Source organism: Oncorhynchus clarkii, chromosome 25 (genome assembly GCF_045791955.1).
Source record: "Oncorhynchus clarkii lewisi isolate Uvic-CL-2024 chromosome 25, UVic_Ocla_1.0, whole genome shotgun sequence".
Taxonomy (NCBI): Eukaryota; Metazoa; Chordata; class Actinopteri; order Salmoniformes; family Salmonidae; genus Oncorhynchus; species Oncorhynchus clarkii.
Window position 1 is genome coordinate 44539230 of NC_092171.1, and position 23988 is coordinate 44563217.

Consider the following 23988-nt stretch of genomic DNA (forward strand, 5'->3'; position numbering starts at 1 on the left):
GTAATACCCAGAGGGTGTCTAGGTGGTGCTGGTACAAGATGTAATACCCAGAGGGTGTCTAGGTGGTGCTGGTACAGGATGTAATACCCACAGGGTGTCTAGGTGGTGCTGGTACAACATGTAATACCCACAGGGTGTCTCTAGGTGGTGCTGTTACAGGATGTAATACCCAGAGGGTGTATCTAGGTGGTGCTGGTACAAGATGTAATACCCAGAGGGTGTCTAGGTGGTGCTGGTACAAGATGTAATACCCAGAGGGTGTCTAGGTGGTGCTGGTACAAGATGTAATACCCAGAGGGTGTCTCTAGGTGGTGCTGGTACAGGATGTAATACCCACAGGGTGTCTAGGTGGTGCTGGTACAAGATGTAATACCCACAGGGTGTCTCTAGGTGGTGCTGTTACCGGATGTAATACCCAGAGGGTGTATCTAGGTGGTGCTGGTACAAGATGTAATACCCAGAGGGTGTCTAGGTGGTGCTGGTACAAGATGTAATACCCAGAGGGTGTCTAGGTGGTGCTGGTACAGGATGTAATACCCACAGGGTGTCTAGGTGGTGCTTGTACAAGATGTAATACCCACAGGGTGTCTCTAGGTGGTGCTGGTACAAGATGTAATACCCAGAGGGTGTCTAGGTGGTGCTGGTACAAGATGTAATACCCAGAGGGTGTCTAGGTGGTGCTGGTACAAGATGCAATACCCAGAGGGTGTCTCTAGGTGGTGCTGGTACAGGATGCAATACCCACAGGGTGTCTAGGTGGTGCTGGTACAAGATGTAATACCCACAGGGTGTCTCTAGGTGGTGCTGGTACAGGATGTAATACCCAGAGGGTGTATCTAGGTGGTGCTGGTACAAGATGTAATACCCAGAGGGTGTCTAGGTGGTGCTGGTACAGGATGTAATACCCAGAGGGTGTCTAGGTGGTGCTGGTACAAGATGTAATACCCAGAGGGTGTCTAGGTGGTGCTGGTACAAGATGTAATACCCAGAGGGTGTCTAGGTGGTGCTGGTACAAGATGTAATACCCAGAGGGTGTCTAGGTGGTGCTGGTACAAGATGTAATACCCAGAGGGTGTCTAGGTGGTGCTGGTACAAGATTCAATACCCAGAGGGTGTCTAGGTGGTGCTGGTACAAGATGTAATACCCACAGGGTGTCTAGGTGGTGCTGGTACAAGATGTAATACCCAGAGGGTGTCTAGGTGGTGCTGGTACAAGATGTAATACCCAGAGGGTGTCTAGGTGGTGCTGGTACAAGATGTAATACCCAGAGGGTGTCTAGGTGGTGCTGGTACAAGATGTAATACCCAGAGGGTGTCTCTAGGTGGTGCTGGTACAAGATGTAATACCCAGAGGGTGTCTAGGTGGTGCTGGTACAAGATGTAATACCCAGAGGGTGTCTAGGTGGTGCTGGTACAAGATGTAATACCCACAGGGTGTCTAGGTGGTGCTGGTACAAGATGTAATACCCAGAGGGTGTCTCTAGGTGGTGCTGGTACAATATGTAATACCCAGAGGGTGTCTAGGTGGTGCTGGTACAAGATGTAATACCCCGAGGGTGTCTAGGTGGTGCTGGTACAGGATGTAATACCCACAGGGTGTCTAGGTGGTGCTGGTACAACATGTAATACCCACAGGGTGTCTCTAGGTGGTGCTGTTACAGGATGTAATACCCAGAGGGTGTATCTAGGTGGTGCTGGTACAAGATGTAATACCCAGAGGGTGTCTAGGTGGTGCTGGTACAAGATGTAATACCCAGAGGGTGTCTAGGTGGTGCTGGTACAAGATGTAATACCCAGAGGGTGTCTCTAGGTGGTGCTGGTACAGGATGTAATACCCACAGGGTGTCTAGGTGGTGCTGGTACAAGATGTAATACCCACAGGGTGTCTCTAGGTGGTGCTGTTACCGGATGTAATACCCAGAGGGTGTATCTAGGTGGTGCTGGTACAAGATGTAATACCCAGAGGGTGTCTAGGTGGTGCTGGTACAAGATGTAATACCCAGAGGGTGTCTAGGTGGTGCTGGTACAGGATGTAATACCCACAGGGTGTCTAGGTGGTGCTGGTACAAGATGTAATACCCACAGGGTGTCTCTAGGTGGTGCTGGTACAAGATGTAATACCCAGAGGGTGTCTAGGTGGTGCTGGTACAAGATGTAATACCCAGAGGGTGTCTAGGTGGTGCTGGTACAAGATGCAATACCCAGAGGGTGTCTCTAGGTGGTGCTGGTACAGGATGCAATACCCACAGGGTGTCTAGGTGGTGCTGGTACAAGATGTAATACCCACAGGGTGTCTCTAGGTGGTGCTGGTACAGGATGTAATACCCAGAGGGTGTATCTAGGTGGTGCTGGTACAAGATGTAATACCCAGAGGGTGTCTAGGTGGTGCTGGTACAGGATGTAATACCCAGAGGGTGTCTAGGTGGTGCTGGTACAAGATGTAATACCCAGAGGGTGTCTAGGTGGTGCTGGTACAGGATGTAATACCCAGAGGGTGTCTAGGTGGTGCTGGTACAAGATGTAATACCCAGAGGGTGTCTAGGTGGTGCTGGTACAAGATGTAATACCCAGAGGGTGTCTAGGTGGTGCTGGTACAAGATGTAATACCCAGAGGGTGTCTAGGTGGTGCTGGTACAAGATGTAATACCCAGAGGGTGTCTAGGTGGTGCTGGTACAAGATTCAATACCCAGAGGGTGTCTAGGTGGTGCTGGTACAAGATGTAATACCCACAGGGTGTCTAGGTGGTGCTGGTACAAGATGTAATACCCAGAGGGTGTCTAGGTGGTGCTGGTACAAGATGTAATACCCAGAGGGTGTCTAGGTGGTGCTGGTAAAAGATGTAATACCCAGAGGGTGTCTAGGTGGTGCTGGTACAAGATGTAATACCCAGAGGGTGTCTAGGTGGTGCTGGTACAAGATGTAATACCCAGAGGGTGTCTAGGTGGTGCTGGTACAAGATGTAATACCCAGAGGGTGTCTAGGTGGTGCTGGTACAAGATTCAATACCCAGAGGGTGTCTAGGTGGTGCTGGTACAAGATGTAATACCCACAGGGTGTCTAGGTGGTGCTGGTACAAGATGTAATACCCAGAGGGTGTCTAGGTGGTGCTGGTACAAGATGTAATACCCAGAGGGTGTCTAGGTGGTGCTGGTACAAGATGTAATACCCAGAGGGTGTCTAGGTGGTGCTGGTACAAGATGTAATACCCAGAGGGTGTCTCTAGGTGGTGCTGGTACAAGATGTAATACCCAGAGGGTGTCTAGGTGGTGCTGGTACAAGATGTAATACCCAGAGGGTGTCTAGGTGGTGCTGGTACAAGATGTAATACCCAGAGGGTGTCTAGGTGGTGCTGGTACAAGATGTAATACCCACAGGGTGTCTAGGTGGTGCTGGTACAAGATGTAATACCCACAGGGTGTCTCTAGGTGGTGCTGGTACAAGATGTAATACCCAGAGGGTGTCTAGGTGGTGCTGGTACAAGATGTAATACCCAGAGGGTGTCTAGGTGGTGCTGGTACAAGATGCAATACCCAGAGGGTGTCTCTAGGTGGTGCTGGTACAGGATGCAATACCCACAGGGTGTCTAGGTGGTGCTGGTACAAGATGTAATACCCACAGGGTGTCTCTAGGTGGTGCTGGTACAGGATGTAATACCCAGAGGGTGTATCTAGGTGGTGCTGGTACAAGATGTAATACCCAGAGGGTGTCTAGGTGGTGCTGGTACAGGATGTAATACCCAGAGGGTGTCTAGGTGGTGCTGGTACAAGATGTAATACCCAGAGGGTGTCTAGGTGGTGCTGGTACAGGATGTAATACCCAGAGGGTGTCTAGGTGGTGCTGGTACAAGATGTAATACCCAGAGGGTGTCTAGGTGGTGCTGGTACAAGATGTAATACCCAGAGGGTGTCTAGGTGGTGCTGGTACAAGATGTAATACCCAGAGGGTGTCTAGGTGGTGCTGGTACAAGATGTAATACCCAGAGGGTGTCTAGGTGGTGCTGGTACAAGATTCAATACCCAGAGGGTGTCTAGGTGGTGCTGGTACAAGATGTAATACCCACAGGGTGTCTAGGTGGTGCTGGTACAAGATGTAATACCCAGAGGGTGTCTAGGTGGTGCTGGTACAAGATGTAATACCCAGAGGGTGTCTAGGTGGTGCTGGTAAAAGATGTAATACCCAGAGGGTGTCTAGGTGGTGCTGGTACAAGATGTAATACCCAGAGGGTGTCTAGGTGGTGCTGGTACAAGATGTAATACCCAGAGGGTGTCTAGGTGGTGCTGGTACAAGATGTAATACCCAGAGGGTGTCTAGGTGGTGCTGGTACAAGATTCAATACCCAGAGGGTGTCTAGGTGGTGCTGGTACAAGATGTAATACCCACAGGGTGTCTAGGTGGTGCTGGTACAAGATGTAATACCCAGAGGGTGTCTAGGTGGTGCTGGTACAAGATGTAATACCCAGAGGGTGTCTAGGTGGTGCTGGTACAAGATGTAATACCCAGAGGGTGTCTAGGTGGTGCTGGTACAAGATGTAATACCCAGAGGGTGTCTAGGTGGTGCTGGTACAAGATGTAATACCCAGAGGGTGTCTAGGTGGTGCTGGTACAAGATGTAATACCCAGAGGGTGTCTAGGTGGTGCTGGTACAAGATTCAATACCCAGAGGGTGTCTAGGTGGTGCTGGTACAAGATGTAATACCCAGAGGGTGTCTAGGTGGTGCTGGTACAAGATGTAATACCCAGAGGGTGTCTAGGTGGTGCTGGTACAAGATGTAATACCCAGAGGGTGTCTAGGTGGTGCTGGTACAAGATGTAATACCCAGAGGGTGTCTAGGTGGTGCTGGTACAAGATGTAATACCCACAGGGTGTCTAGGTGGTGCTGGTACAAGATGTAATACCCAGAGGGTGTCTAGGTGGTGCTGGTACAAGATGTAATACCCAGAGGGTGTCTAGGTGGTGCTGGTACAAGATGTAATACCCAGAGGGTGTCTAGGTGGTGCTGGTACAAGATGTAATACCCAGAGGGTGTCTAGGTGGTGCTGGTACAAGATGTAATACCCAGAGGGTGTCTAGGTGGTGCTGGTACAAGATGTAATACCCAGAGGGTGTCTAGGTGGTGCTGGTACAAGATGTAATACCCAGAGGGTGTCTAGGTGGTGCTGGTACAAGATGTAATACCCAGAGGGTGTCTAGGTGGTGCTGGTACAAGATGTAATACCCAGAGGGTGTCTAGGTGGTGCTGGTACAAGATTCAATACCCAGAGGGTGTCTCTAGGTGGTGCTGGTACAAGATGTAATACCCACAGGGTGTCTAGGTGGTGCTGGTGCAAGATGTAATACCCAGAGGGTGTCTCTAGGTGGTGCTGGTACAAGATGTAATACCCAGAGGGTGTCTAGGTGGTGCTGGTACAGGATGTAATACCCAGAGGGTGTCTCTAGGTGGTGCTGGTACAAGATGTAATACCCAGAGGATGTCTCTAGGTGGTGCTGGTACAGGATGTAATACCCAGAGGGTGTCTAGGTGGTGCTGGTACAGGATGTAATACCCAGAGGGTGTTTCTAGGTGGTGCTGGAAGACAAAGCTCTTTCAGTTTTGATTCTTCTGCTAGTGTATTTTAAATCAAATAATTTCCCACTATATCAGCATTTGAGTTCAATCACATTCACTCCACATGATCATATTAGTTAGGGGAATCAGCCTGTGTGTGTGTGTGATACCTTCTCCTTCAGGGGTATCAGAAGCTTGACATTAATTGAACAATCTGTTTTGTATACATTGTTCTTCTATGGAGTTCTAAGTCCCCTTGCCCTGCCTTTTTACCTTGTTTTTAAAAATCCTCTATGTTTGTCTTTCACGTGTGTGTGTGTGTGTGTGTGTGTGTGTATGTGTGTGTGTGTGTGTGTGTGTGTGCGTATACATATACTAACCTTAACCTCAAACTGACAGCAGGTCCTACGCGGCAAAAGAGGAAACAACACACGTTTTCATCACAGTTCTCCTGGTTCTGAACAAGTACATTACTGACCCGACTCTTTCTACCCAAATTGTCCTTTAATGAAATAGTCAAAACACACAATGATATACAACGTATCAGGCCAGCTGATACTGCCGTGGCCTCCCCTCGTCATCATAAAAGGTCTTCTTCTATATTGTTCATAGTTAGTGTAAAAACAGCTGTACTAAAGACCAGTGGCGAGGATAAACTAAACTGAATATTCACACGCCTGGTCCCAGATCTATTTGTGCCGTCTTGCAGACTCCTGTTGTCATTAACCACGTTTCCATTCACAGTGTCTATTTCAGTAAAGTCATACCGTATAAAAACAAAAAAATGGACAAATGGAAACTGTGATGGAAACAGGTCGTTTCAGTACAATTTTATAAATGTCGACAGACAATTTGTTTCGTTCAAACATCTTTTTTTTTGTCGGGAAAATTTAAATTATGCGAGAAATGGCGTATTTTATGCGCAAATATTGATATAATTGCTATCGAACCGTATCAAAGTAAAGTTGGGAGTCACGAGATGATATTGGCGTGTGGTCCTCTCACTACGGGGAAACCATGTAGTTTATTAGGCTACAGATGAACTGACTTATGATGAACATCACAGGGTGGTGAATGGATGCTGTGAGCTGGACGTTCCTTAGTCTGGTGACATGATGATCGATGCTTGACTGCCGGGTCAACAACAACTAAAATATCTTCTCTCTGATCCATAATAATCTGATCATAATAATCTGATGGTTTTACCCGAGCTGTTGGCTAGAGTACGCACGTGTGCTATTCAGCGCAACAAACTATCAATACGAGTTGAAAATGCGATGGAAAAAACATTTTAATTCGGTAACGTGAAAACCTTTTAAGTGAAGAAGTACTATTTGTGCGCACTACGTCATCACGGACTGATGTTTTATCCGCAACAAATCCAGTTTGGTGGAAACACCACTGGTGGGAAAATATGCAGATTTTTTTTATGCAGATTTTTTTTATGCAGATTTTAAAAAAAATATATATTCGCATGAAAATTTGTCGCCAATTGGATGGAAACCTAGCTACTGTTGACCACTTTCCCAACAAGCCAAACAACTAGTTATGAAGGTATGAAATATTCCTACCAATGTAAAGATACAGCCTCATCAACTACATTATCTCTCTACCTTTTTAACAAACAACTGACATGTTGACCAGTGTCCCAACAAGCTAGTTAGAACACATTAAATCTCCCTGTACTACTCTGCTATTCAAATCTGAAATGGCAACATTCACTGGGAATACAGACTTGTGTTGAAGCCGCTGTGTCTTGTTTCAGATCGACTACATTGCAGTCGGATTTACAAATCACCTTCCTAAAAATGACTTCTCATTGACGTTTTGTATTTCAGTCTGTCTGTCGTCGCTGACTACAATGTAGTCCATCTCAAACACCCCGGTCGTTTCAAAGCCTCAAGTTTGAGTCCCAAATGGCACCCTATTCTCTATATAGTGCACTACTTTAGACCAGAGCCCTATGGCACCCTATTCTCTACATAGTGCACTACTTTAGATCAGAGACTATGGCACCCTATTCCCTTTATAGTGCACTTCTTTTGACCAGAGCCATGTGGGGAATAGGGTGTCATTAGAGACACAGTCTGTCCCCTGTCTCTCAGGCCAGGGGTGTGAGAGGGCGTGGTGCCCTAGCGAACCGTGTTCCCCTGGCCTTGCGGCTGTGCTCCCTCCGCTGGTTGATGGCCTTGGTGGAGGCTCTTAGTTTCCGGAGCCTCAGTGCTCTCAGCTTCAGTTGTAGATCCTGGGGTAACTTCCCCCCTTTAGCTAGGATCTCGTTCATCCTCTGCCGTGGAGTCTTGATCAAGATGAAGTCACAGATGGTGGGGCGTGCTTCGGTCCCGACGTTGCACCGCCTCATGGAGGGAAGGTATCCCTCCGCCCACACTGTCACTTTGTATTCCCCGGGGTTCAACAGACGCCAGTAGTCCCCATCAGCCGCTAAAGGAGATACACAGGAGAGTCTCAAGATCATTCATTCAGAAAATGTATCAAAAATATTTTGTCGATAATACCACAATTAAAGGGGGATGGGGACCTAGCTGATACAAACTGATGTTTACAGTAGAATAAAATACATGGCTTGAAACTAAAGAGATACATGTAATTGTGTAACAAAGACAGTAAAGTATCCGTTTTTTTAAAGATACTGTTGCATCTTGGGAGTAGAATAAAATAAATGGAAGCCAGGGGTAAATTAAATGAAGATACGAGAGAGAGCACGGACTGTGTTTTGGCGGTGTATTGTATATGTACCGTATTTGCTGTAATAACGGATCCGGAGAAGATGGCTGCCGTTTTTACTGGGGCTCCTAACCAATTGTGTTATCGTGTGTGTTTTTTCACGTTGTTGGTAACTTATTTTGTACATACGTTATGACCGAAAAGAGCTTCTGGATGTCAGAACAGCGATTCCTCGCCTCGTACTGGAAGAAGATTTTTTCGTTAACTAGTAGGACACGAAGGATTTACTTCAGACACCCGACAAGGCTCAAATCCCCGTCATTCACATGAAGAAGAGTCGGATATATAGGGGTCGTAGGTCAGGGTGCCTTGTAAGAATCCGACGGCTAGTGGATAATCCTCCTCTACCATCAGTCCTATTAGCCAACGAGCAATCATTGGATAACACCATAACAGCGCCGATCAAGACTATCAACTGGACATTAAAAACTGTAATATCTTATGTTTCACTGAGTCGTGGCTGAACGACGACATGGATAATATACAGTTGGCTGGGTTTATGCTGCATCGGCAAGATAAAACAGCTCCCTCCGGTAAGACAAAGGGTGGAGGTCTGTGTCTATTGGTCAATAACAGCTGCCTCCGGTAAGACAAAGGGTGGAGGTCTGTGTCTATTGGTCAATAACAGCTGCCTCCGGTAAGACAAAGGGTGGAGGTCTGTGTCTATTGGTCAATAACAGCTGCCTCCGGTAAGACAAAGGGTGGAGGTCTGTATCTATTGGTCAATAACAGCTGCCTCCGGTAAGACAAAGGGTGGAGGTCTGTATCTATTGGTCAATAACAGCCGGCTGGGTTTTAGTTCCATCAGCAAGATAAAACAGCTGCCCGGCGTTTTCCTGTTTCCTCTTGTTTCCTCTATTTCATCTATACAGCTCTTAGTGCCAGCATCAGTTTGGTAAGACAAAGGGTGGAGGTCTATTGGTCAATCAATAAGAGCATCGAGGACGTCGTCCCCACAGTGACGGTGCGTACAAATTCAACAGGTGTAGTAGCCCTTAACATTTAGTTTATTTAGTAAATACTTTAACACTAATTTTTTCTTAACTGCATTGATGGTTAATTTAGGGAGTGTTAGTAAGCATTTCATTGTTGTATTCGGCGCATGTGACAAATAAAATTTGATTTCATTTGATTTGGAAAAGGCCACAGGATGGTTTTTCAATTACCGTCAAATATTTCTTAGATGTTTTTCCAATAAATTTGAATATTTGTAGCTACTTTTTAAGTACCTGCAGTCAACTTGTGCAATACGTCAGGAGGTAAAGAAGATTGCGTTTTTCATGTCTCATTATTTTACATGAAGTTTACCGTAGTTCAGTTGAGCCAGTCACATTATGAAGCTTACCGTAGTTCCCCAGGACAGTTGAGACAGTCACATTATGAAGCTTACCGTAGTTCCCCAGGACAGTTGAGACAGTCACATTATGAAGCTTACCGTAGTTCCCCAGGACAGTTGAGACAGTCACATTATGAAGCTTACCGTAGTTCCCCAGGACAGTTGAGTCTGTCACATTATGAAGCGTACCGTAGTTCCCCAGGACAGTTGAGTCTGTCACATTATGAAGCGTACCGTAGTTCCCCAGAACTGTTCAGCCAGTCTCATTATTTAACATAAAGTTTACTGTAGTTCCCCAGAACTGTTCAGCCAGTCTCATTATTTAACATGAAGTTTACCGTAGTTCCCCAGAACTGTTATATTATGATTATTAAGTTATCAGATATCTTATAATGGCTTTCTGCCAGTAGTTCTGTACAGTTGTCATTTTTTCCCTGTGCTTCCTGTTAGCGTGTTTTCCCTCCATTCTTCTTCCCTCTGCTCCGTGGACACAAGCTGCTCTTCCTTCAGAAAAGCATCACAACTTTGTTCATTTGCACAATTTCTCTCATTTACTTTCCCTTGTAATTGAACACACACCTAAAAAAAATGATATTCTGTAGCTACTAACTATGCTTGTATAACTTTACATTCTGTAGCTACTAACTATGCTTGTATAACTTTACATTCTGTAGCTACTAACTATGCTTGTATAACTTTACATTCTGTAGCTACTAACTATGCTTGTATTACTTCATGAGCTGGATTTGCCCGTCTTTGCAATTTGTTTATGTTAGTTTTCGCTAGTTTAGCATCTCAGCGTCTGAGATTTCACTATTAGATTGTGCACATTTTGTTAGCATTCTGTTACTAGAGGCCCAATGGGCTTTTCTTGTGTTTTCAGCACCCCCTTGTGTGCTATGCCGGTAACACCGTAAATCCCGAGCACGGAGCATTGTGTCTGCTACTACAAGCAGTTAGAAATTGGTGCTGGCAGGAATTTGACATACAAGCAGTGCGAGGTAAACAGAAAAAATGGCTGATTCTTTTTCTGTTTCTTCTGTGTAGTGTAGTGCATCATGTAAATCGTTCTAGAATCTTATGTCTACCTGATCGTATGTCGTGGTCCAGGTCTTCCACTTTCACAATGGCGTCTGCAATGCCTTTCTTCGTCATCTTGTCTCTCACCACTCCCTTGATGCCTCTGTGAACCTGGTAGAGGCAAGGACAGAACATCAGAAACAGAGATGATCAGGGAACATCAGAAACAGAGATGACCAGGGAACATCAGAAACAGAGATGATCAGGGCACATCAGAAACAGAGATAATCAGGGAACATCAGAAACAGAGATGATCAGGGAACATCAGAAGCAGAGATCGTCAGGGAACATCAGAAACAGAGATAATCAGGGAACATCAGAAACAGAGATAATCAGGGCACATCAGAAACAGAGATAATCAGGGAACATGAGAAACAGAGATAGTCAGGGAACATCAGAAACAGAGATGATCAGGGAACATCAGAAACAGAGATGATCAGGGAAATATCTACAAATTGGAGAGCTGGTAAGAAAGAGCTGGGATATGCAGTAGGACAGTATTCTACAAGTGAAGTCTTTCCAATTGGGGCCATTTCCAGTAGTTTGAATAACTCCGATACAGTATAACTTTGGTAAATAATCCATGTAAAGAACAGTAGACCTGCTCCATGTAGACAAGCAGAGACTCCTTGTTGTTCTCCCACTCTGTAGGAAGCTCGCTGGCATGAGGAAACTTGTCACACGACAGCTCCACCGTCACCTCGAAGCAGTTAGTGTGCATGTAGCTGAAGTCATTCATACCTGGGGGACAAAAATATGGTAACAAAACACATGAAAAACAAATAGTCTTTGATAAGGGCCTGAATTTATATATATATATATATATATATATAACTACTGACTCCCAGGGACAGTGCTGGTTATTATATATTTGATACACTGCCGATTTTGCAGGTTTTCCTACTTACAAAGCATGTAGAGGTCTGTAATTCTAATCATAGGTACACTTCAACTGTGAGAGACGGAATCTAAAACAAAAATCCAGAAAATCACATTGTATGATTTTTAAGTAATTCACTTGCATTTTATTGCATGACATAAGTATTTGATCACCTACCAACCAGTAAGAATTCCGGCTCTCACAGACCTGTTAGTTTTTCTTTAAGAAGCCCTCCTGTTCTCCACTCATTACCTGTATTAACTGCACCTGTTTGAACTCGTTACCTGTATAAAAGACACCTGTCCACACACTCAATCAAACAGACTCCAACCTCTCCACAATGGCCAAGACCAGAGAGCTGTGTGAGGACATCAGGGTTAAATTGTAGACCTGCACAAGGCTGGGATGGGCTACAGGACAATAGGCAAGCAGCTTGGTGAGAAGGCAACAACTGTTGCCGCAATTATTAAAAAATGGAAGAAGTTCAAGATGACGGTCAATCACCCTCGGTCTGGGGCTCCATGCAAGATCTCACCTCGTGGGGCATCAATGATCATGAGGAAGGTGAGGGATCAGCCCAGAACTACACGGCAGGACCTGGTCAATGACCTGAAGAGAGCTGGGACCACAGTCTCAAAGAAAACCAATAGTAACACACTACGCCATCACAGATTAAAATCCTGCAGCGCACGCAAGGGTCCCCTGCTCAAGCCAGCGCATGTCCAGGCCCGTCTGAAGTTTGCCAATGACCATCTGGATGATCCAGAGGAGAAATGGGAGAAGGTCATGTGGTCTGATGAGACAAAAATAGAGCTTTTTGGTCTAAACTCCACTCGCCGTGTTTGGAGGAAGAAGAAGGATGAGTACAACCCCAAGAACACCATCCCAACCGTGAAGCATGGAGGTGGAAACATCATTCTTTGGGGATGCTTTTCTGTAAAGGGGACAGGACGACTGCACCGTATTGAGGGGAGGATGGATGGGGCCATGTATCGCGAGATCTTGGCCAACAACCTCCTTCCCTCAGTAAGAGCATTGAAGATGGGTCGTGGCTGGGTCTTCCAGCATGACAACAACCCGAAACACACAGCCAGGGCAAGTAAGGAGTGACTCCGTAAGAAGCATCTCAAGGTCCTGGAGTGGCCTAGCCAGTCTCCAGACCTGAACCCAATAGAAAATCTTTGGAGGGAGCTGAAAGTCCGTATTGCCCAGCGACAGCCCCGAATCCTGAAGGATCTGGAGAAGGTCTGTATGGAGGAGTGGGCCAAAATCCCTGCTGCAGTGTGTGCAAACCTGGTCAAAAACTACAGGAAACGTGTGATCTCTGTAATTGCAAACAAAGGTTTCTGTACCAAATATTAAGTTCTGCTTTTCTGATGTATCAAATACTTATGTCATGCAATAAAATGCTAATTAATTACTTAAAAATCATACAATGTCATTTTCTGGATTTTTGTTTTAGATTCCGTCTCTCACAGTTGAAGTGTACCTATGATAAAAAATTACAGACCTCTTCAAGCTTTGTAAGTAGGAAAACCTGCAAAATCGGCAGTGAATCAAATACTTGTTCTCCCCACTGTATATATATATACTACTACTGAGAACTACTGACTCCCAGGGACAGTGTTGATTATTATATATATATATATTATATATATAGGAGAACTACTGACTCCCAGGGACGGTGTGCCAGGCTCCTCCGTTAATGATGTTGTTGTGCTGTTGGAAGTCTTCAGAGTGGCAGATCCTCCTATCAGGGTTGGCCATGACCAGGTTGGTGGAGGCGTAGACCGTGGCCAGCCAGCGGAAGAAACTATCGTCAGCTGTAGGGGTGTTTTCCTGAGGGGCCCAGTCCCGGGTGCAGTCGAAGGGGTAGGTAACCACCAGTTCCCCCCCGTGGAGGTTGGCACTCAGGACAAAGGGGATGTCCTGCATCCAGCTGATGACCGCACGTGTCTCTGGGGTCACCTGGGACAGAAGAACATGTTACTAACACGTGTCTCTGGGGTCACCTGGGACAGAAGAACATGTTACTAACACGTGTCTCTGGGGTCACCTGGGACAGAAGAACATGTTAGTAACACGTGTCTCTGGGGTCACCTGGGACAGAAGAACATGTTAGTAACACGTGTCTCTGGGGTCACCTGGGAGAGAAGAACATGTTACTAACACGTGTCTCTGGGGTCACCTGGGACAGAATAACATGTTACTAACACGTGTCTCTGGGGTCACCTGGGACAGAAGAACATGTTAGTAACACGTGTCTCTGGGGTCACCTGGGACAGAAGAACATGTTACTAACACGTGTCTCTGGGGTCACCTGGGACAGAATAACATGTTACTAACACGTGTCTCTGGGGTCACCTGGGACAGAAGAACATGTTACTAACACGTGTCTCTGGGGTCACCTGGGAGAGAAGAACATGTTAGTAACCCGTGTCTCTGGGGTCACCTGGGACAGAATAACATGTTACTAACACGTGTCTCTGGGGTCACCTGGGAAAGGGACAGACGCACATGTCAGACAGCCTGGGACAGTACTGACAGCCTGGGACAGTACTGACAGCCTGGAACAGTACAGACAGCCTGGGACAGTACTGACAGCCTGGAACAGTACAGACAGCCTGGGACAGTACTGACAGCCCACTAGGCTGTAGAGAGACGGAGGCCCACAGCCCACTCGGCTGTAGAGAGACGGAGGCCCACTAGGCTGTAGAGAGACGGAGGCCCACAGCCCACTAGGCTGTAGAGAGACGGAGGCCCACTGAGAGGAAGTACATACCTTCCTACAGATCAGCTGTCCTTCATACTCTGAATGTTCTGTTTTCAATGTGTTCAGCAAGGGGCCAATTCCATACAGAGTTAAGGGCTTGTAATTAATTCAATTTTTATGAACTTTTCTTCACCTGCTGTTATTCACTTGTTATTAATCTGCTATTCACCTGTTATTCACCTGCTATTCACCTGCTATTCACCTGTTATTCACCTGCTATTCACCTGCTATTCACCTGCTATTCACCTGTTATTCACCTGCTATTCACCTGCTATTCACCTGTTATTCACCTGCTATTCACCTGCTATTCACCTGCTATACACCTGCTATACACCTGCTATAGACCTGTTATTCACCTGCTATTCACCTGTTATTCACCTGCTATTCACCTGCTATTCACCTGCTATACACCTGCTATACACCTGCTATACACCTGTTATTCACCTGCTATTCACCTGCTATTCACCTGTTATTCACCTGCTATACACCTGCTATACACCTGCTATTCACCTGTTATTAATCTGCTATTCACCTGTTATTAATCTGCTATTCACCTGTTATACACCTGTTATTCACCTGCTATTCACCTGTTATTCACCTGCTATTCACCTGTTATTCACCTGTTATTCACCTGTTATTCACCTGCTATTCACCTGTTATTCACCTGCTATTCACCTGTTATTCACCTGCTATACACCTGCTATTCACCTGCTATTCACCTGCTATTCACCTGTTATTCACCTGCTATTCACCTGTTATTCACCTGCTATTCACCTGCGATTCACCTGTTATTCATCTGCTATTCACCTGTTATTCATCTGCTATTCACCTGCTATTCACCTGTTATTCACCTGCTATTCACCTGCTATTCACCTGGTATTTGTTTGGGGTGGAGATCAAAGGTGTGGTGAAGGTGTATCTACTGATACACTGTATTAATGGAGGTGTGTCTACTGATACACTGTATTAATGGAGGTGTGTCTACTGATACACTGTATTAATGGAGGTGTGTCTACTGATACACTGTATTAATGGAGGTGTGGAGGAGGTGTGTCTACAGATACACTGTACTAATGAAGGTGTGTCTACAGATTCACTGTATTAATGGAGGTGTGTCTACTGATACACTGTATTAATGGAGGTGTGTCTACTGATACACTGTATTAATGGAGGTGTGTCTACAGATAGACTGTATTAATGAAGGTGTGGTGGAGGAGGTGTATCTACTGATACACTGTATTAATGGAGGTATGTCTACAGATACACTGTATTAATGGAGGTGTGTCTACTGATACACTGTATTGATGAAGGTGTGTCTACAGATTCACTGTATTAATGGAGGTGTGTCTACTGATACACTGTATTAATGGAGGTGTGTCTACTGATACACTGTATTGATGAAGGTGTGTCTACAGATACACTGTATTAATGGAGGTGTGTCTACTGATACACTGTATTAATGGAGGTGTGGAGGAGGTGTGTCTACAGATACACTGTATTAATGGAGGTGTGTCTACTGATACACTGTATTAATGGAGGTGTGTCTACTGATACACTGTATTAATGGAGGTGTGGAGGAGGTGTGTCTACAGATACACTGTTAGTGGAGGTGTGGAGGAGGAGGTGTGTCTACAGATACACTGTATTAATGGAGACGTGTCTAAAGATACACTGTATTAATGGAGGTGTGTCTACAGATGCACTGTATTAATGGAGGTGTGGAGGAGGTGTGTCTACAGATACACTATTAATGGAGGTGTGGAGGAGGTGTGTCTACAGATACACTGTATTAATGGAGGTGTGTCTACTGATACACTGTATTAATGGAGGTGTGGAGGAGGTGTGTCTACAGATACACTGTATTAATGGAGGTGTGGAGGAGGTGTGTCTACAGATACACTGTATTAATGGAGGTGTGTCTACAGATACACTGTATTAATGGAGGTGTTTCTACAGATACACTGTATTAATGGAGGTGTGTCTATAGATGCACTGTATTAATGGAGGTGTGGAGGAGGTGTGTCTACAGATACACTATTAATGGAGGTGTGGAGGAGGTGTGTCTACAGATACACTGTATTAATGGAGGTGTGTCTACTGATACACTGTATTAATGGAGGTGTGGAGGAGGTGTGTCTACAGATACACTATTAATGGAGGTGTGGAGGAGGTGTGTCTACAGATACACTGTATTAATGGAGGTGTGTCTACTGATACACTGTATTAATGGAGGTGTGGAGGAGGTGTGTCTACAGATACACTATTAATGGAGGTGTGGAGGAGGTGTGTCTACAGATACACTATTAATGGAGGTGTGGAGGAGGTGTGTCTACAGATACACTGTATTAATGGAGGTGTGTCTACTGATACACTGTATTACTGGAGGTGTGTCTACTGATAGACTGTATTAATGGAGGTGTGTCTACTGATACACTGTATTACTGGAGGTGTGTCTACTGATACACTGTATTACTGGAGGTGTGTCTACTGATACACTGTATTAATGGAGGTGTGTCTACTGATACACTGTATTACTGGAGGTGTGTCTACTGATACACTGTATTAATGGAGGCGTGTCTACAGATACACTGTATTAATGGAGGTGTGTCTTGATACACTGTATTAATGGAGGTGTCTCTTGATACACTGTATTAATGGAGGTGTGTCTACTGATACACTGTATTAATGGAGGTGTGTCTATAGATACACTGTATTAATGGAAGTGTGGAGGAGGTGTGTCTACAGATACACTGTATTAATGGAGGTGTGGAGGAGGTGTGTCTACAGATACACTGTATTAATGGAGGTGTGTCTACTGATACACTGTATTAATGGAGGTGTGTCTACTGATACACTGTATTAATGGAGGTGTGTCTACTGATACACTGTATTAATGGAGGTGTGTCTACTGATACACTGTATTAATGGAGGTGTGTCTACAGATACACTGTATTAATGGAGGTGTGTCTACTGATACACTGTATTAATGGAGGTGTGTCTACTGATACACTGTATTAATGGAGGTGTGTCTACTGATACACTGTATTAATGGAGGTGTGTCTACTGATACACTGTATTAATGGAGGTGTGTCTACTGATACACTGTATTAATGGAGGTGTGTCTACTGATACACTGTATTAATGGAGGTGTGTCTATAGATACACTGTATTAATGGAGGTGTGTCTACTGATACACTGTATTAATGGAGGTGTGTCTACTGATACACTGTATTAATGGAGGTGTGTCTACAGATACACTGTATTAATGGAGGTGTGGTGGAGGAGGTGTGTCTACTGATACACTGTATTAATGGAGGTGTGTCTACTGATACACTGTATTAATGGAGGTGTCTACAGATACACTGTATTAATGGAGGTGTCTACAGATACACTGTATTAATGGAGGTGTGGAGGAGGTGTGTCTATAGAGCCACTGTATTAATGGAGGTGTCTACAGATACACTGTATTAATGGAGGTGTGGAGGAGGTGTGTCTACTGATACACTGTATTAATGGAGGTGTGTCTACTGATACACTGTATTAATGGAGGTGTGTCTACTGATACACTGTATTAATGGAGGTGTGTCTACTGATACACTGTATTAATGGAGGTGTGTCTACTGATACACTGTATTAATGGAGGTGTGTCTACAACAGTGGAGGCTGCTGAGGGGAAGACGGCTCATAGGAATGGACTTCATTCCAGACATTATTATGAGCCGTCCTCCCCTCAGCAGCCTCCACTGGTCTACAGACACGCCGTATTCTGACCTTGACTTAATTCCCTGATAAGGCCACCTATGACCAACAAAACCATGAATAAGGTCTAGAGAACCTTCCGGTTCCACGTGGAAAAAGCATCTACTTCATTTTTCACTGTAGAAATAACACCCTTCTCCATGGACTGTCATTTACCTCTTGATAAGAGCTATTGATAAGAACTATTGATAAGAACTATTGATAAGAACTATTGATAAGAACTATTGATAAGAACTAGGTCAATTAGTAATCCGTTTGGAGAAGGGAATTGTAAATATAAATGACAATTATTTTATTTCTAGTTTACCTTATAATCTCTGGAGACAAATGTGAAACCAGTCATATGGCAGCAAACTGAAGCAGGAAAGTTGATGAAATGCTGTGCCATTATGCAGAATTTAAATTGTCCGTACTTTTTACACTTCTACGGGACCGGTGTCCCTACACCGGGACGGTTGTTGCTCAACATGCGATAATGTGACTAGAATTATGTTGTATACAACAGCCAACTTTCCAGGACATTGACATGTCTTATACGAGCAGAAAGCTTAAATTCGTGTTACTGTAAATGCACTGTCCAATTTACAGTAGCTTTTACAGTGAAATAATACTGTGCTATTGTTTGAGGAACAAAACACTTTTATCACGGCAACTGGTTTGATACATTCACCTCTGAAGGTAAATAATGTACTTACATTCAATAATCTAGCTCTGATGTGTCATCCTGAGGCTCCCAGAGATAAAATGTATAATAGTTTTGTTTAATAAAATCCAGTTTTATATTCTACAGATTGACCCCACTGTTGTCTCTGGCTCCAAACTCATCCCATCCGGACATCTAGATGTGTGATAGTTTATGTATAAGCTAATGATCCATCATGTATGACATTTCTGGGAGTGTGTAAACTTACATGTTTTATTACCATAGCATTTATGTATGTTCTCTATAGTTATGTAGTTGAAAATGAATAAATTGACCAATTCGGCACATTTGGGCAAACTCCTGGCAGACTTTATGCAAAATATTGAGTAGTAATGTAATTCTTCACTGGATCAGTCTGACACTTTGTACACACACTGCTGCCATCTGGTGGACAACATTTAAATTACACCTAGGATCCTATCTTAATGTATGGCATTTCAAAAGCTGATGGAGAAAAGAAAATGTGAAAACACATGTTTTTTTTCTTTGTATTATCTTTTACCAGATCTAATGTGTTATATTCTCCTACATTAATTTCACATTTCCACACATTTCAAAGTGTTTCATTTTAAATGGTATCAAGAATATGCATATCCTTGCTTCAAGGTCCTGGGTTACAGGCAGTTAGATTCAGGTATGTCATTTTAGGATGAAATTGGAAAAAAAGGGGTTCCGATCCTTAAGAGGGGAATTACACAATTTTTTTCCCTTTCAGGTGTGATTTAATCATTGACTCAGCACGTCCAATTTCATTGTTTCTCTAAAAATTGGTATTTTAAGAGTGGAAAAAGAAAACAAATGTAAAACCAGGAAAAATAAAACTGAAAACATAATGTTGAGTCATACTCTGTGGTGGAGTTGATGTGTAGTGTACAGTACTTACGAAGGCATCCTCTTTAGTGTAGTACTCTGGTATGGGGATGTAGTGGTTGGCTGTTTTAACCACGTCTGTGTCATTCTCCTTGGCGTCCCACATGATATTGTTCAGGTCGGGGAAGTTGTGGTTCATATCGACCCATTCGTAGCTGTAGCGCCCCAGAGCCCAACCTGCCAGCTCTGAACCCTGGAGAGAAGTTAAGTTGAGATGCATGTTTAAAACTATTTTCAATATCACACAATCGATCGATCGGTCAGTCGATCGATCAATCAATATGTCCTACATCCCTTCCTTATTCTAATATGAAGTCATCATGAGGAGGTTCTGAGTCCTCTCTCTAGAGTTCTAATATGAAGTCATCATGAGGAGGTTCTGAGTCCTCTCTCTAGAGTTCTAATATGAAGTCATCATGAGGAGGTTCTGAGTCCTCTCTCTAGAGTTCTAATATGAAGTCATCATGAGGAGGTTCTGAGTCCTCTCTCTAGAGTTCTAATATGAAGTCATCACGAGGAGGTTCTGAGTCCTCTCTCTAGAGTTCTAATATGAAGTCATCACGAGGAGGTTCTGAGTCCTCTCTTTAGAGTTCTAATATGAAGTCATCATGAGGAGGTTCTGAGTCCTCTCTCTAGAGTTCTAATATGAAGTCATCATGAGGAGGTTCTGAGTCCTCTCTCTAGAGTTCTAATATGAAGTCATCACGAGGAGGTTCTGAGTCCTCTCTCTAGAGTTCTAATATGAAGTCATCATGAGGAGGTTCTGAGTCCTCTCTCTAGAGTTCTAATATGAAGTCATCACGAGGAGGTTCTGAGTCCTCTCTCTAGAGTTCTAATATGAAGTCATCACGAGGAGGTTCTGAGTCCTCTCTCTAGAGTTCTAATATGAAGTCATCACGAGGAGGTTCTGAGTCCTCTCTCTAGAGTTCTAATATGAAGTCATCACGAGGACGTTCTGAGTCCTCTCTCTAGAGTTCTCTGACCACAAGGTGGTGCTCTTTCCATGGTCCTTTGAGGCAGATTTCAACCAGTGAGGAAATGCAGTTTTTCGACATCTCCCATCACCACACAGTCAGCCAGTCAATTAACCAGTCAATAATTCAATCAATCAATACATCCCTTATCCCCTGCTCCACCCCTCATCCTACCTTTTCAAAGGCTGTTTCATATCCATCAGGGTTCATAGACGGCAGTAGGTGGATACGTGTGGTGGTCACCAGACGGACGATGCGTGGGTTGCCTCGTCTAAACTCCCGACAGATGTACTGCATGAGGTTCAGCACCAGCTCTCTGCCAACCACCTCGTTGCCATGCATACCTGCCACATAGCGGAACTCTGGCTCACCTGCAGGGGAACAGGGGATGTTTCTACAATGTGAATACGATACAACTTTATTGTCCATGTTACAGTGAACAACGGAAATTGGCCTTCTGCTCCAGGCAGGGTTTTGTTGTCATGATGTCAACATCAGCAATGCATTCTTTCTACTTGATAAAGCTTCCAAGCTTTCATTATTGTGTTGGGCAGTGACTCCAGCTCAACAAGATCTCATAGTTTCCCCTTCAAAATTCAACGCATTATGGATGAATGTCTATTTTTGACGCATTCATTTTGCAAGGTTACAGGGTTAATTCTGCTTGGTTACAGGGTTAATTCTGCTTGGTTACAGGGTTAATTCTGCATGGTTACAAGGTTAATTCTGCTTGGTTACAGGGTTAATTCTGCTTGGTTACAGGGTTAATTCTGCTTGGTTACAGGGTTAATTCTGCTTGGTTACCGGGTTAATTCTGCTTGGTTACAGGGTTAATTCTGCTTGGTTACAGGGTTAATTCTGCTTGGTTACAGGGTTAATTCGCCATGGTTACAGGGTTAATTCTGCATGGTTACAGGGTTAATTCTGCATGGTTACAGGGTTAATTCTCCATGGTTACAGGGTTAATTCTGCTTGGTTACAGGGTTAATTCTGCATGGTTACAGGGTTAATTCTGCATGGTTACAGGGTTAATTCTCCATGGTTACAAGGTTCATTCTGCATGGTTACAAGGTTAATTCTGCATGGTTACAGGGTTAATTCTGCATGGTTACAGGGTTAATTCTGCTTGGTTACAGGGTTAATTCTCCATGGTTACAGGGTTAATTCTGCATGGTTACAGGGTTAATTCTGCATGGTTACAGGGTTAATTCTGCATGGTTACAGGGTTAATTCTCCATGGTTACAGGGTTAATTCTGCATGGTTACAGGGTTAATTCTGCATGGTTACAGGGTTAATTCTGCATGGTTACAGGGTTAATTCTCCATGGTTACAAGGTTAATTCTGCATGGTTACAGGGTTAATTCTGCATGGTTACAGGGTTAATTCTGCATGGTTACAGGGTTAATTCTGCATGGTTACAGGGTTAATTCTGCTTGGTTACAGGGTTAATTCTGCTTGGTTACAGGGTTAATTCTGCATGGTTACAGGGTTAATTCTCCATGGTTACAGGGTTAATTCTGCTTGGTTACAGTGTTAATTCTGCATGGTTACAGGGTTAATTCTGCTTGGTTACAGGGTTAATTCTCCATGGTTACAGGGTTAATTCTCCATGGTTACAGGGTTAATTCTGCTTGGTTACAGGTTTAAAACAGAAACAACTCAAAGGGTTAAGTTTCGGTATTCATTCTGAGTGGTTACAGGGTTAATTCTCCATGGTTACAGGGTTAATTCTGCTTGGTTACAGGGTTAATTCTGCATGGTTACAGGGTTAATTCTGCATGGTTACAGGGTTAATTCTGCTTGGTTACAGGTTTAAAACAGAAACAACTCAAAGGGTTAAGTTTCGGTATTCATTCTGAGTGGTTAAGATTAGAGCTATAGTTTGGCGTAGGCTTAAAACAAAATAATAAAAAATGACACGCTAATACCATGAGGTATTCTGTGAACTGCGGCTAGCGCGGTGGTCTGAGCAGCGCTCTCCGTCTGCGAGCATCACGAGTTGGCACCCAGTGCTGGGGAATAGTTTTAATCGTGCTGAGGAAGGCATATATTGACGTTCTGGGGATCTTTTCAAACGTCCTGAAATCACTGTGTGTTTCCTAGTGATCAGTGTGCTACAGCTATGGCTGCCAAAGTGTACAAAATGGACCACTGTGGCCGAACAACACACATCCTGTACAGATGGGAGAAGAGAGACCTAAAGAAACTAAACCAAGGGGGCTGTATGTATCAAGTGTCTCAGACTGGAAGGCCATTTAAGGATCAGTTCAGGCTTTCAGAACAATGAATTAATATTACATTGACAGGAAGTGATTTGATCCTAGATCAACACTCCTTATTAAGTATCATCAGCTCTCGTATTCTACCTTCTATCATAAGGTACTTATTGTTAAAGCTCCCTGTCATTTTCTGTCCTTCCTGATTCTAATGAAAAACACATGAGGATCTCTTCTCTTCTCTGCCCTGATTCAAAACAACAGGCTCCAGTGTAGAGAATCAAATGACCCTTGAAACTCAAACTGAAAAAAAAACAATATCAGCTCTTCCAAAATGGCTCTTCGCAGATGGATAGGGTTCTACCAATAACTCTTTTCATTGGACGAACCCTTTCTGGAAAATGAGGTGTCTTTGTAGCGTAAAGGGTTCCACCTAGAACCTTTTTTATCGTAAGAATTGTTTTTTTAGTTTTTTAAAGAAATGGTTCTTTGATGATTCTTAGGAAAAGGTAACTCAACTCTTCTGAATCCGAATAAACATTTTATAGTATTTTTTTCTCTCTTTCTTTTAAATAAAGAGTTACAATTTTAAAGGGTAAAAAGGCTGGTGGAACTCAAGATGATAAAATGGTTCGTGGTAAAAACCATTTATACAGGGTTCTAGCAAGAGGGTTCTAGGAAGAGGGTTCTAGGAAGAGGGTTCTACCCAGCACCATGTAGGGATCCCCTATGGGGACAAACTGAAGAACCCTGTATGCTTCTGCCTATAATCCTTTTCTTATCTAAGAGTGTAGATATTTCCCAATCTGTTGACGTGAAACCCTGTTGAAGACAGCTTGCTGTAACGTTGGTGAATAAACGAAAGCATCGGAGCTACTAGAGAGAGCAGCTTTTCCTTTTCTAAAACAATCTGTTTATATAACTCGTCTTTCAAGAATAGCTAAAAAGTAGTTTTTCAATTGTATATTTTTGCAGAAGTAAAAAGAGACTGTGAATATAACTAGAACTGACTAGGGAGGGACATTTCTACCAATACAAACGATGGTGACCGAGGAATCTGTCTTGTGCTGCTTGGTCTTCACTTGAAATCATTATCCATTTGTT

At 43.9% G+C, this 23988-nt stretch overlaps 1 protein-coding gene across 1 annotated transcript in view; it reads right to left on the reverse strand.

Annotated features, from left to right (window-relative positions):
* Positions 1-6032: 6032 nt before the first annotated feature.
* Positions 6033-23988, reverse strand: part of LOC139383733 (probable carboxypeptidase X1) — a 34948-nt gene continuing 16992 nt past the window's right edge. Inside the window, exons 8-13 of the mRNA XM_071128292.1 lie at positions 20842-21038; positions 19707-19886; positions 13262-13556; positions 11310-11449; positions 10717-10819; positions 6033-7989 (exon numbers count right to left, since the gene is read on the reverse strand). Of these exons, the coding sequence (XP_070984393.1) occupies positions 7649-7989; positions 10717-10819; positions 11310-11449; positions 13262-13556; positions 19707-19886; positions 20842-21038 (1256 nt within the window). The 3' untranslated portion in view covers positions 6033-7648. The remainder of the gene's footprint in view (positions 7990-10716; positions 10820-11309; positions 11450-13261; positions 13557-19706; positions 19887-20841; positions 21039-23988) is intronic.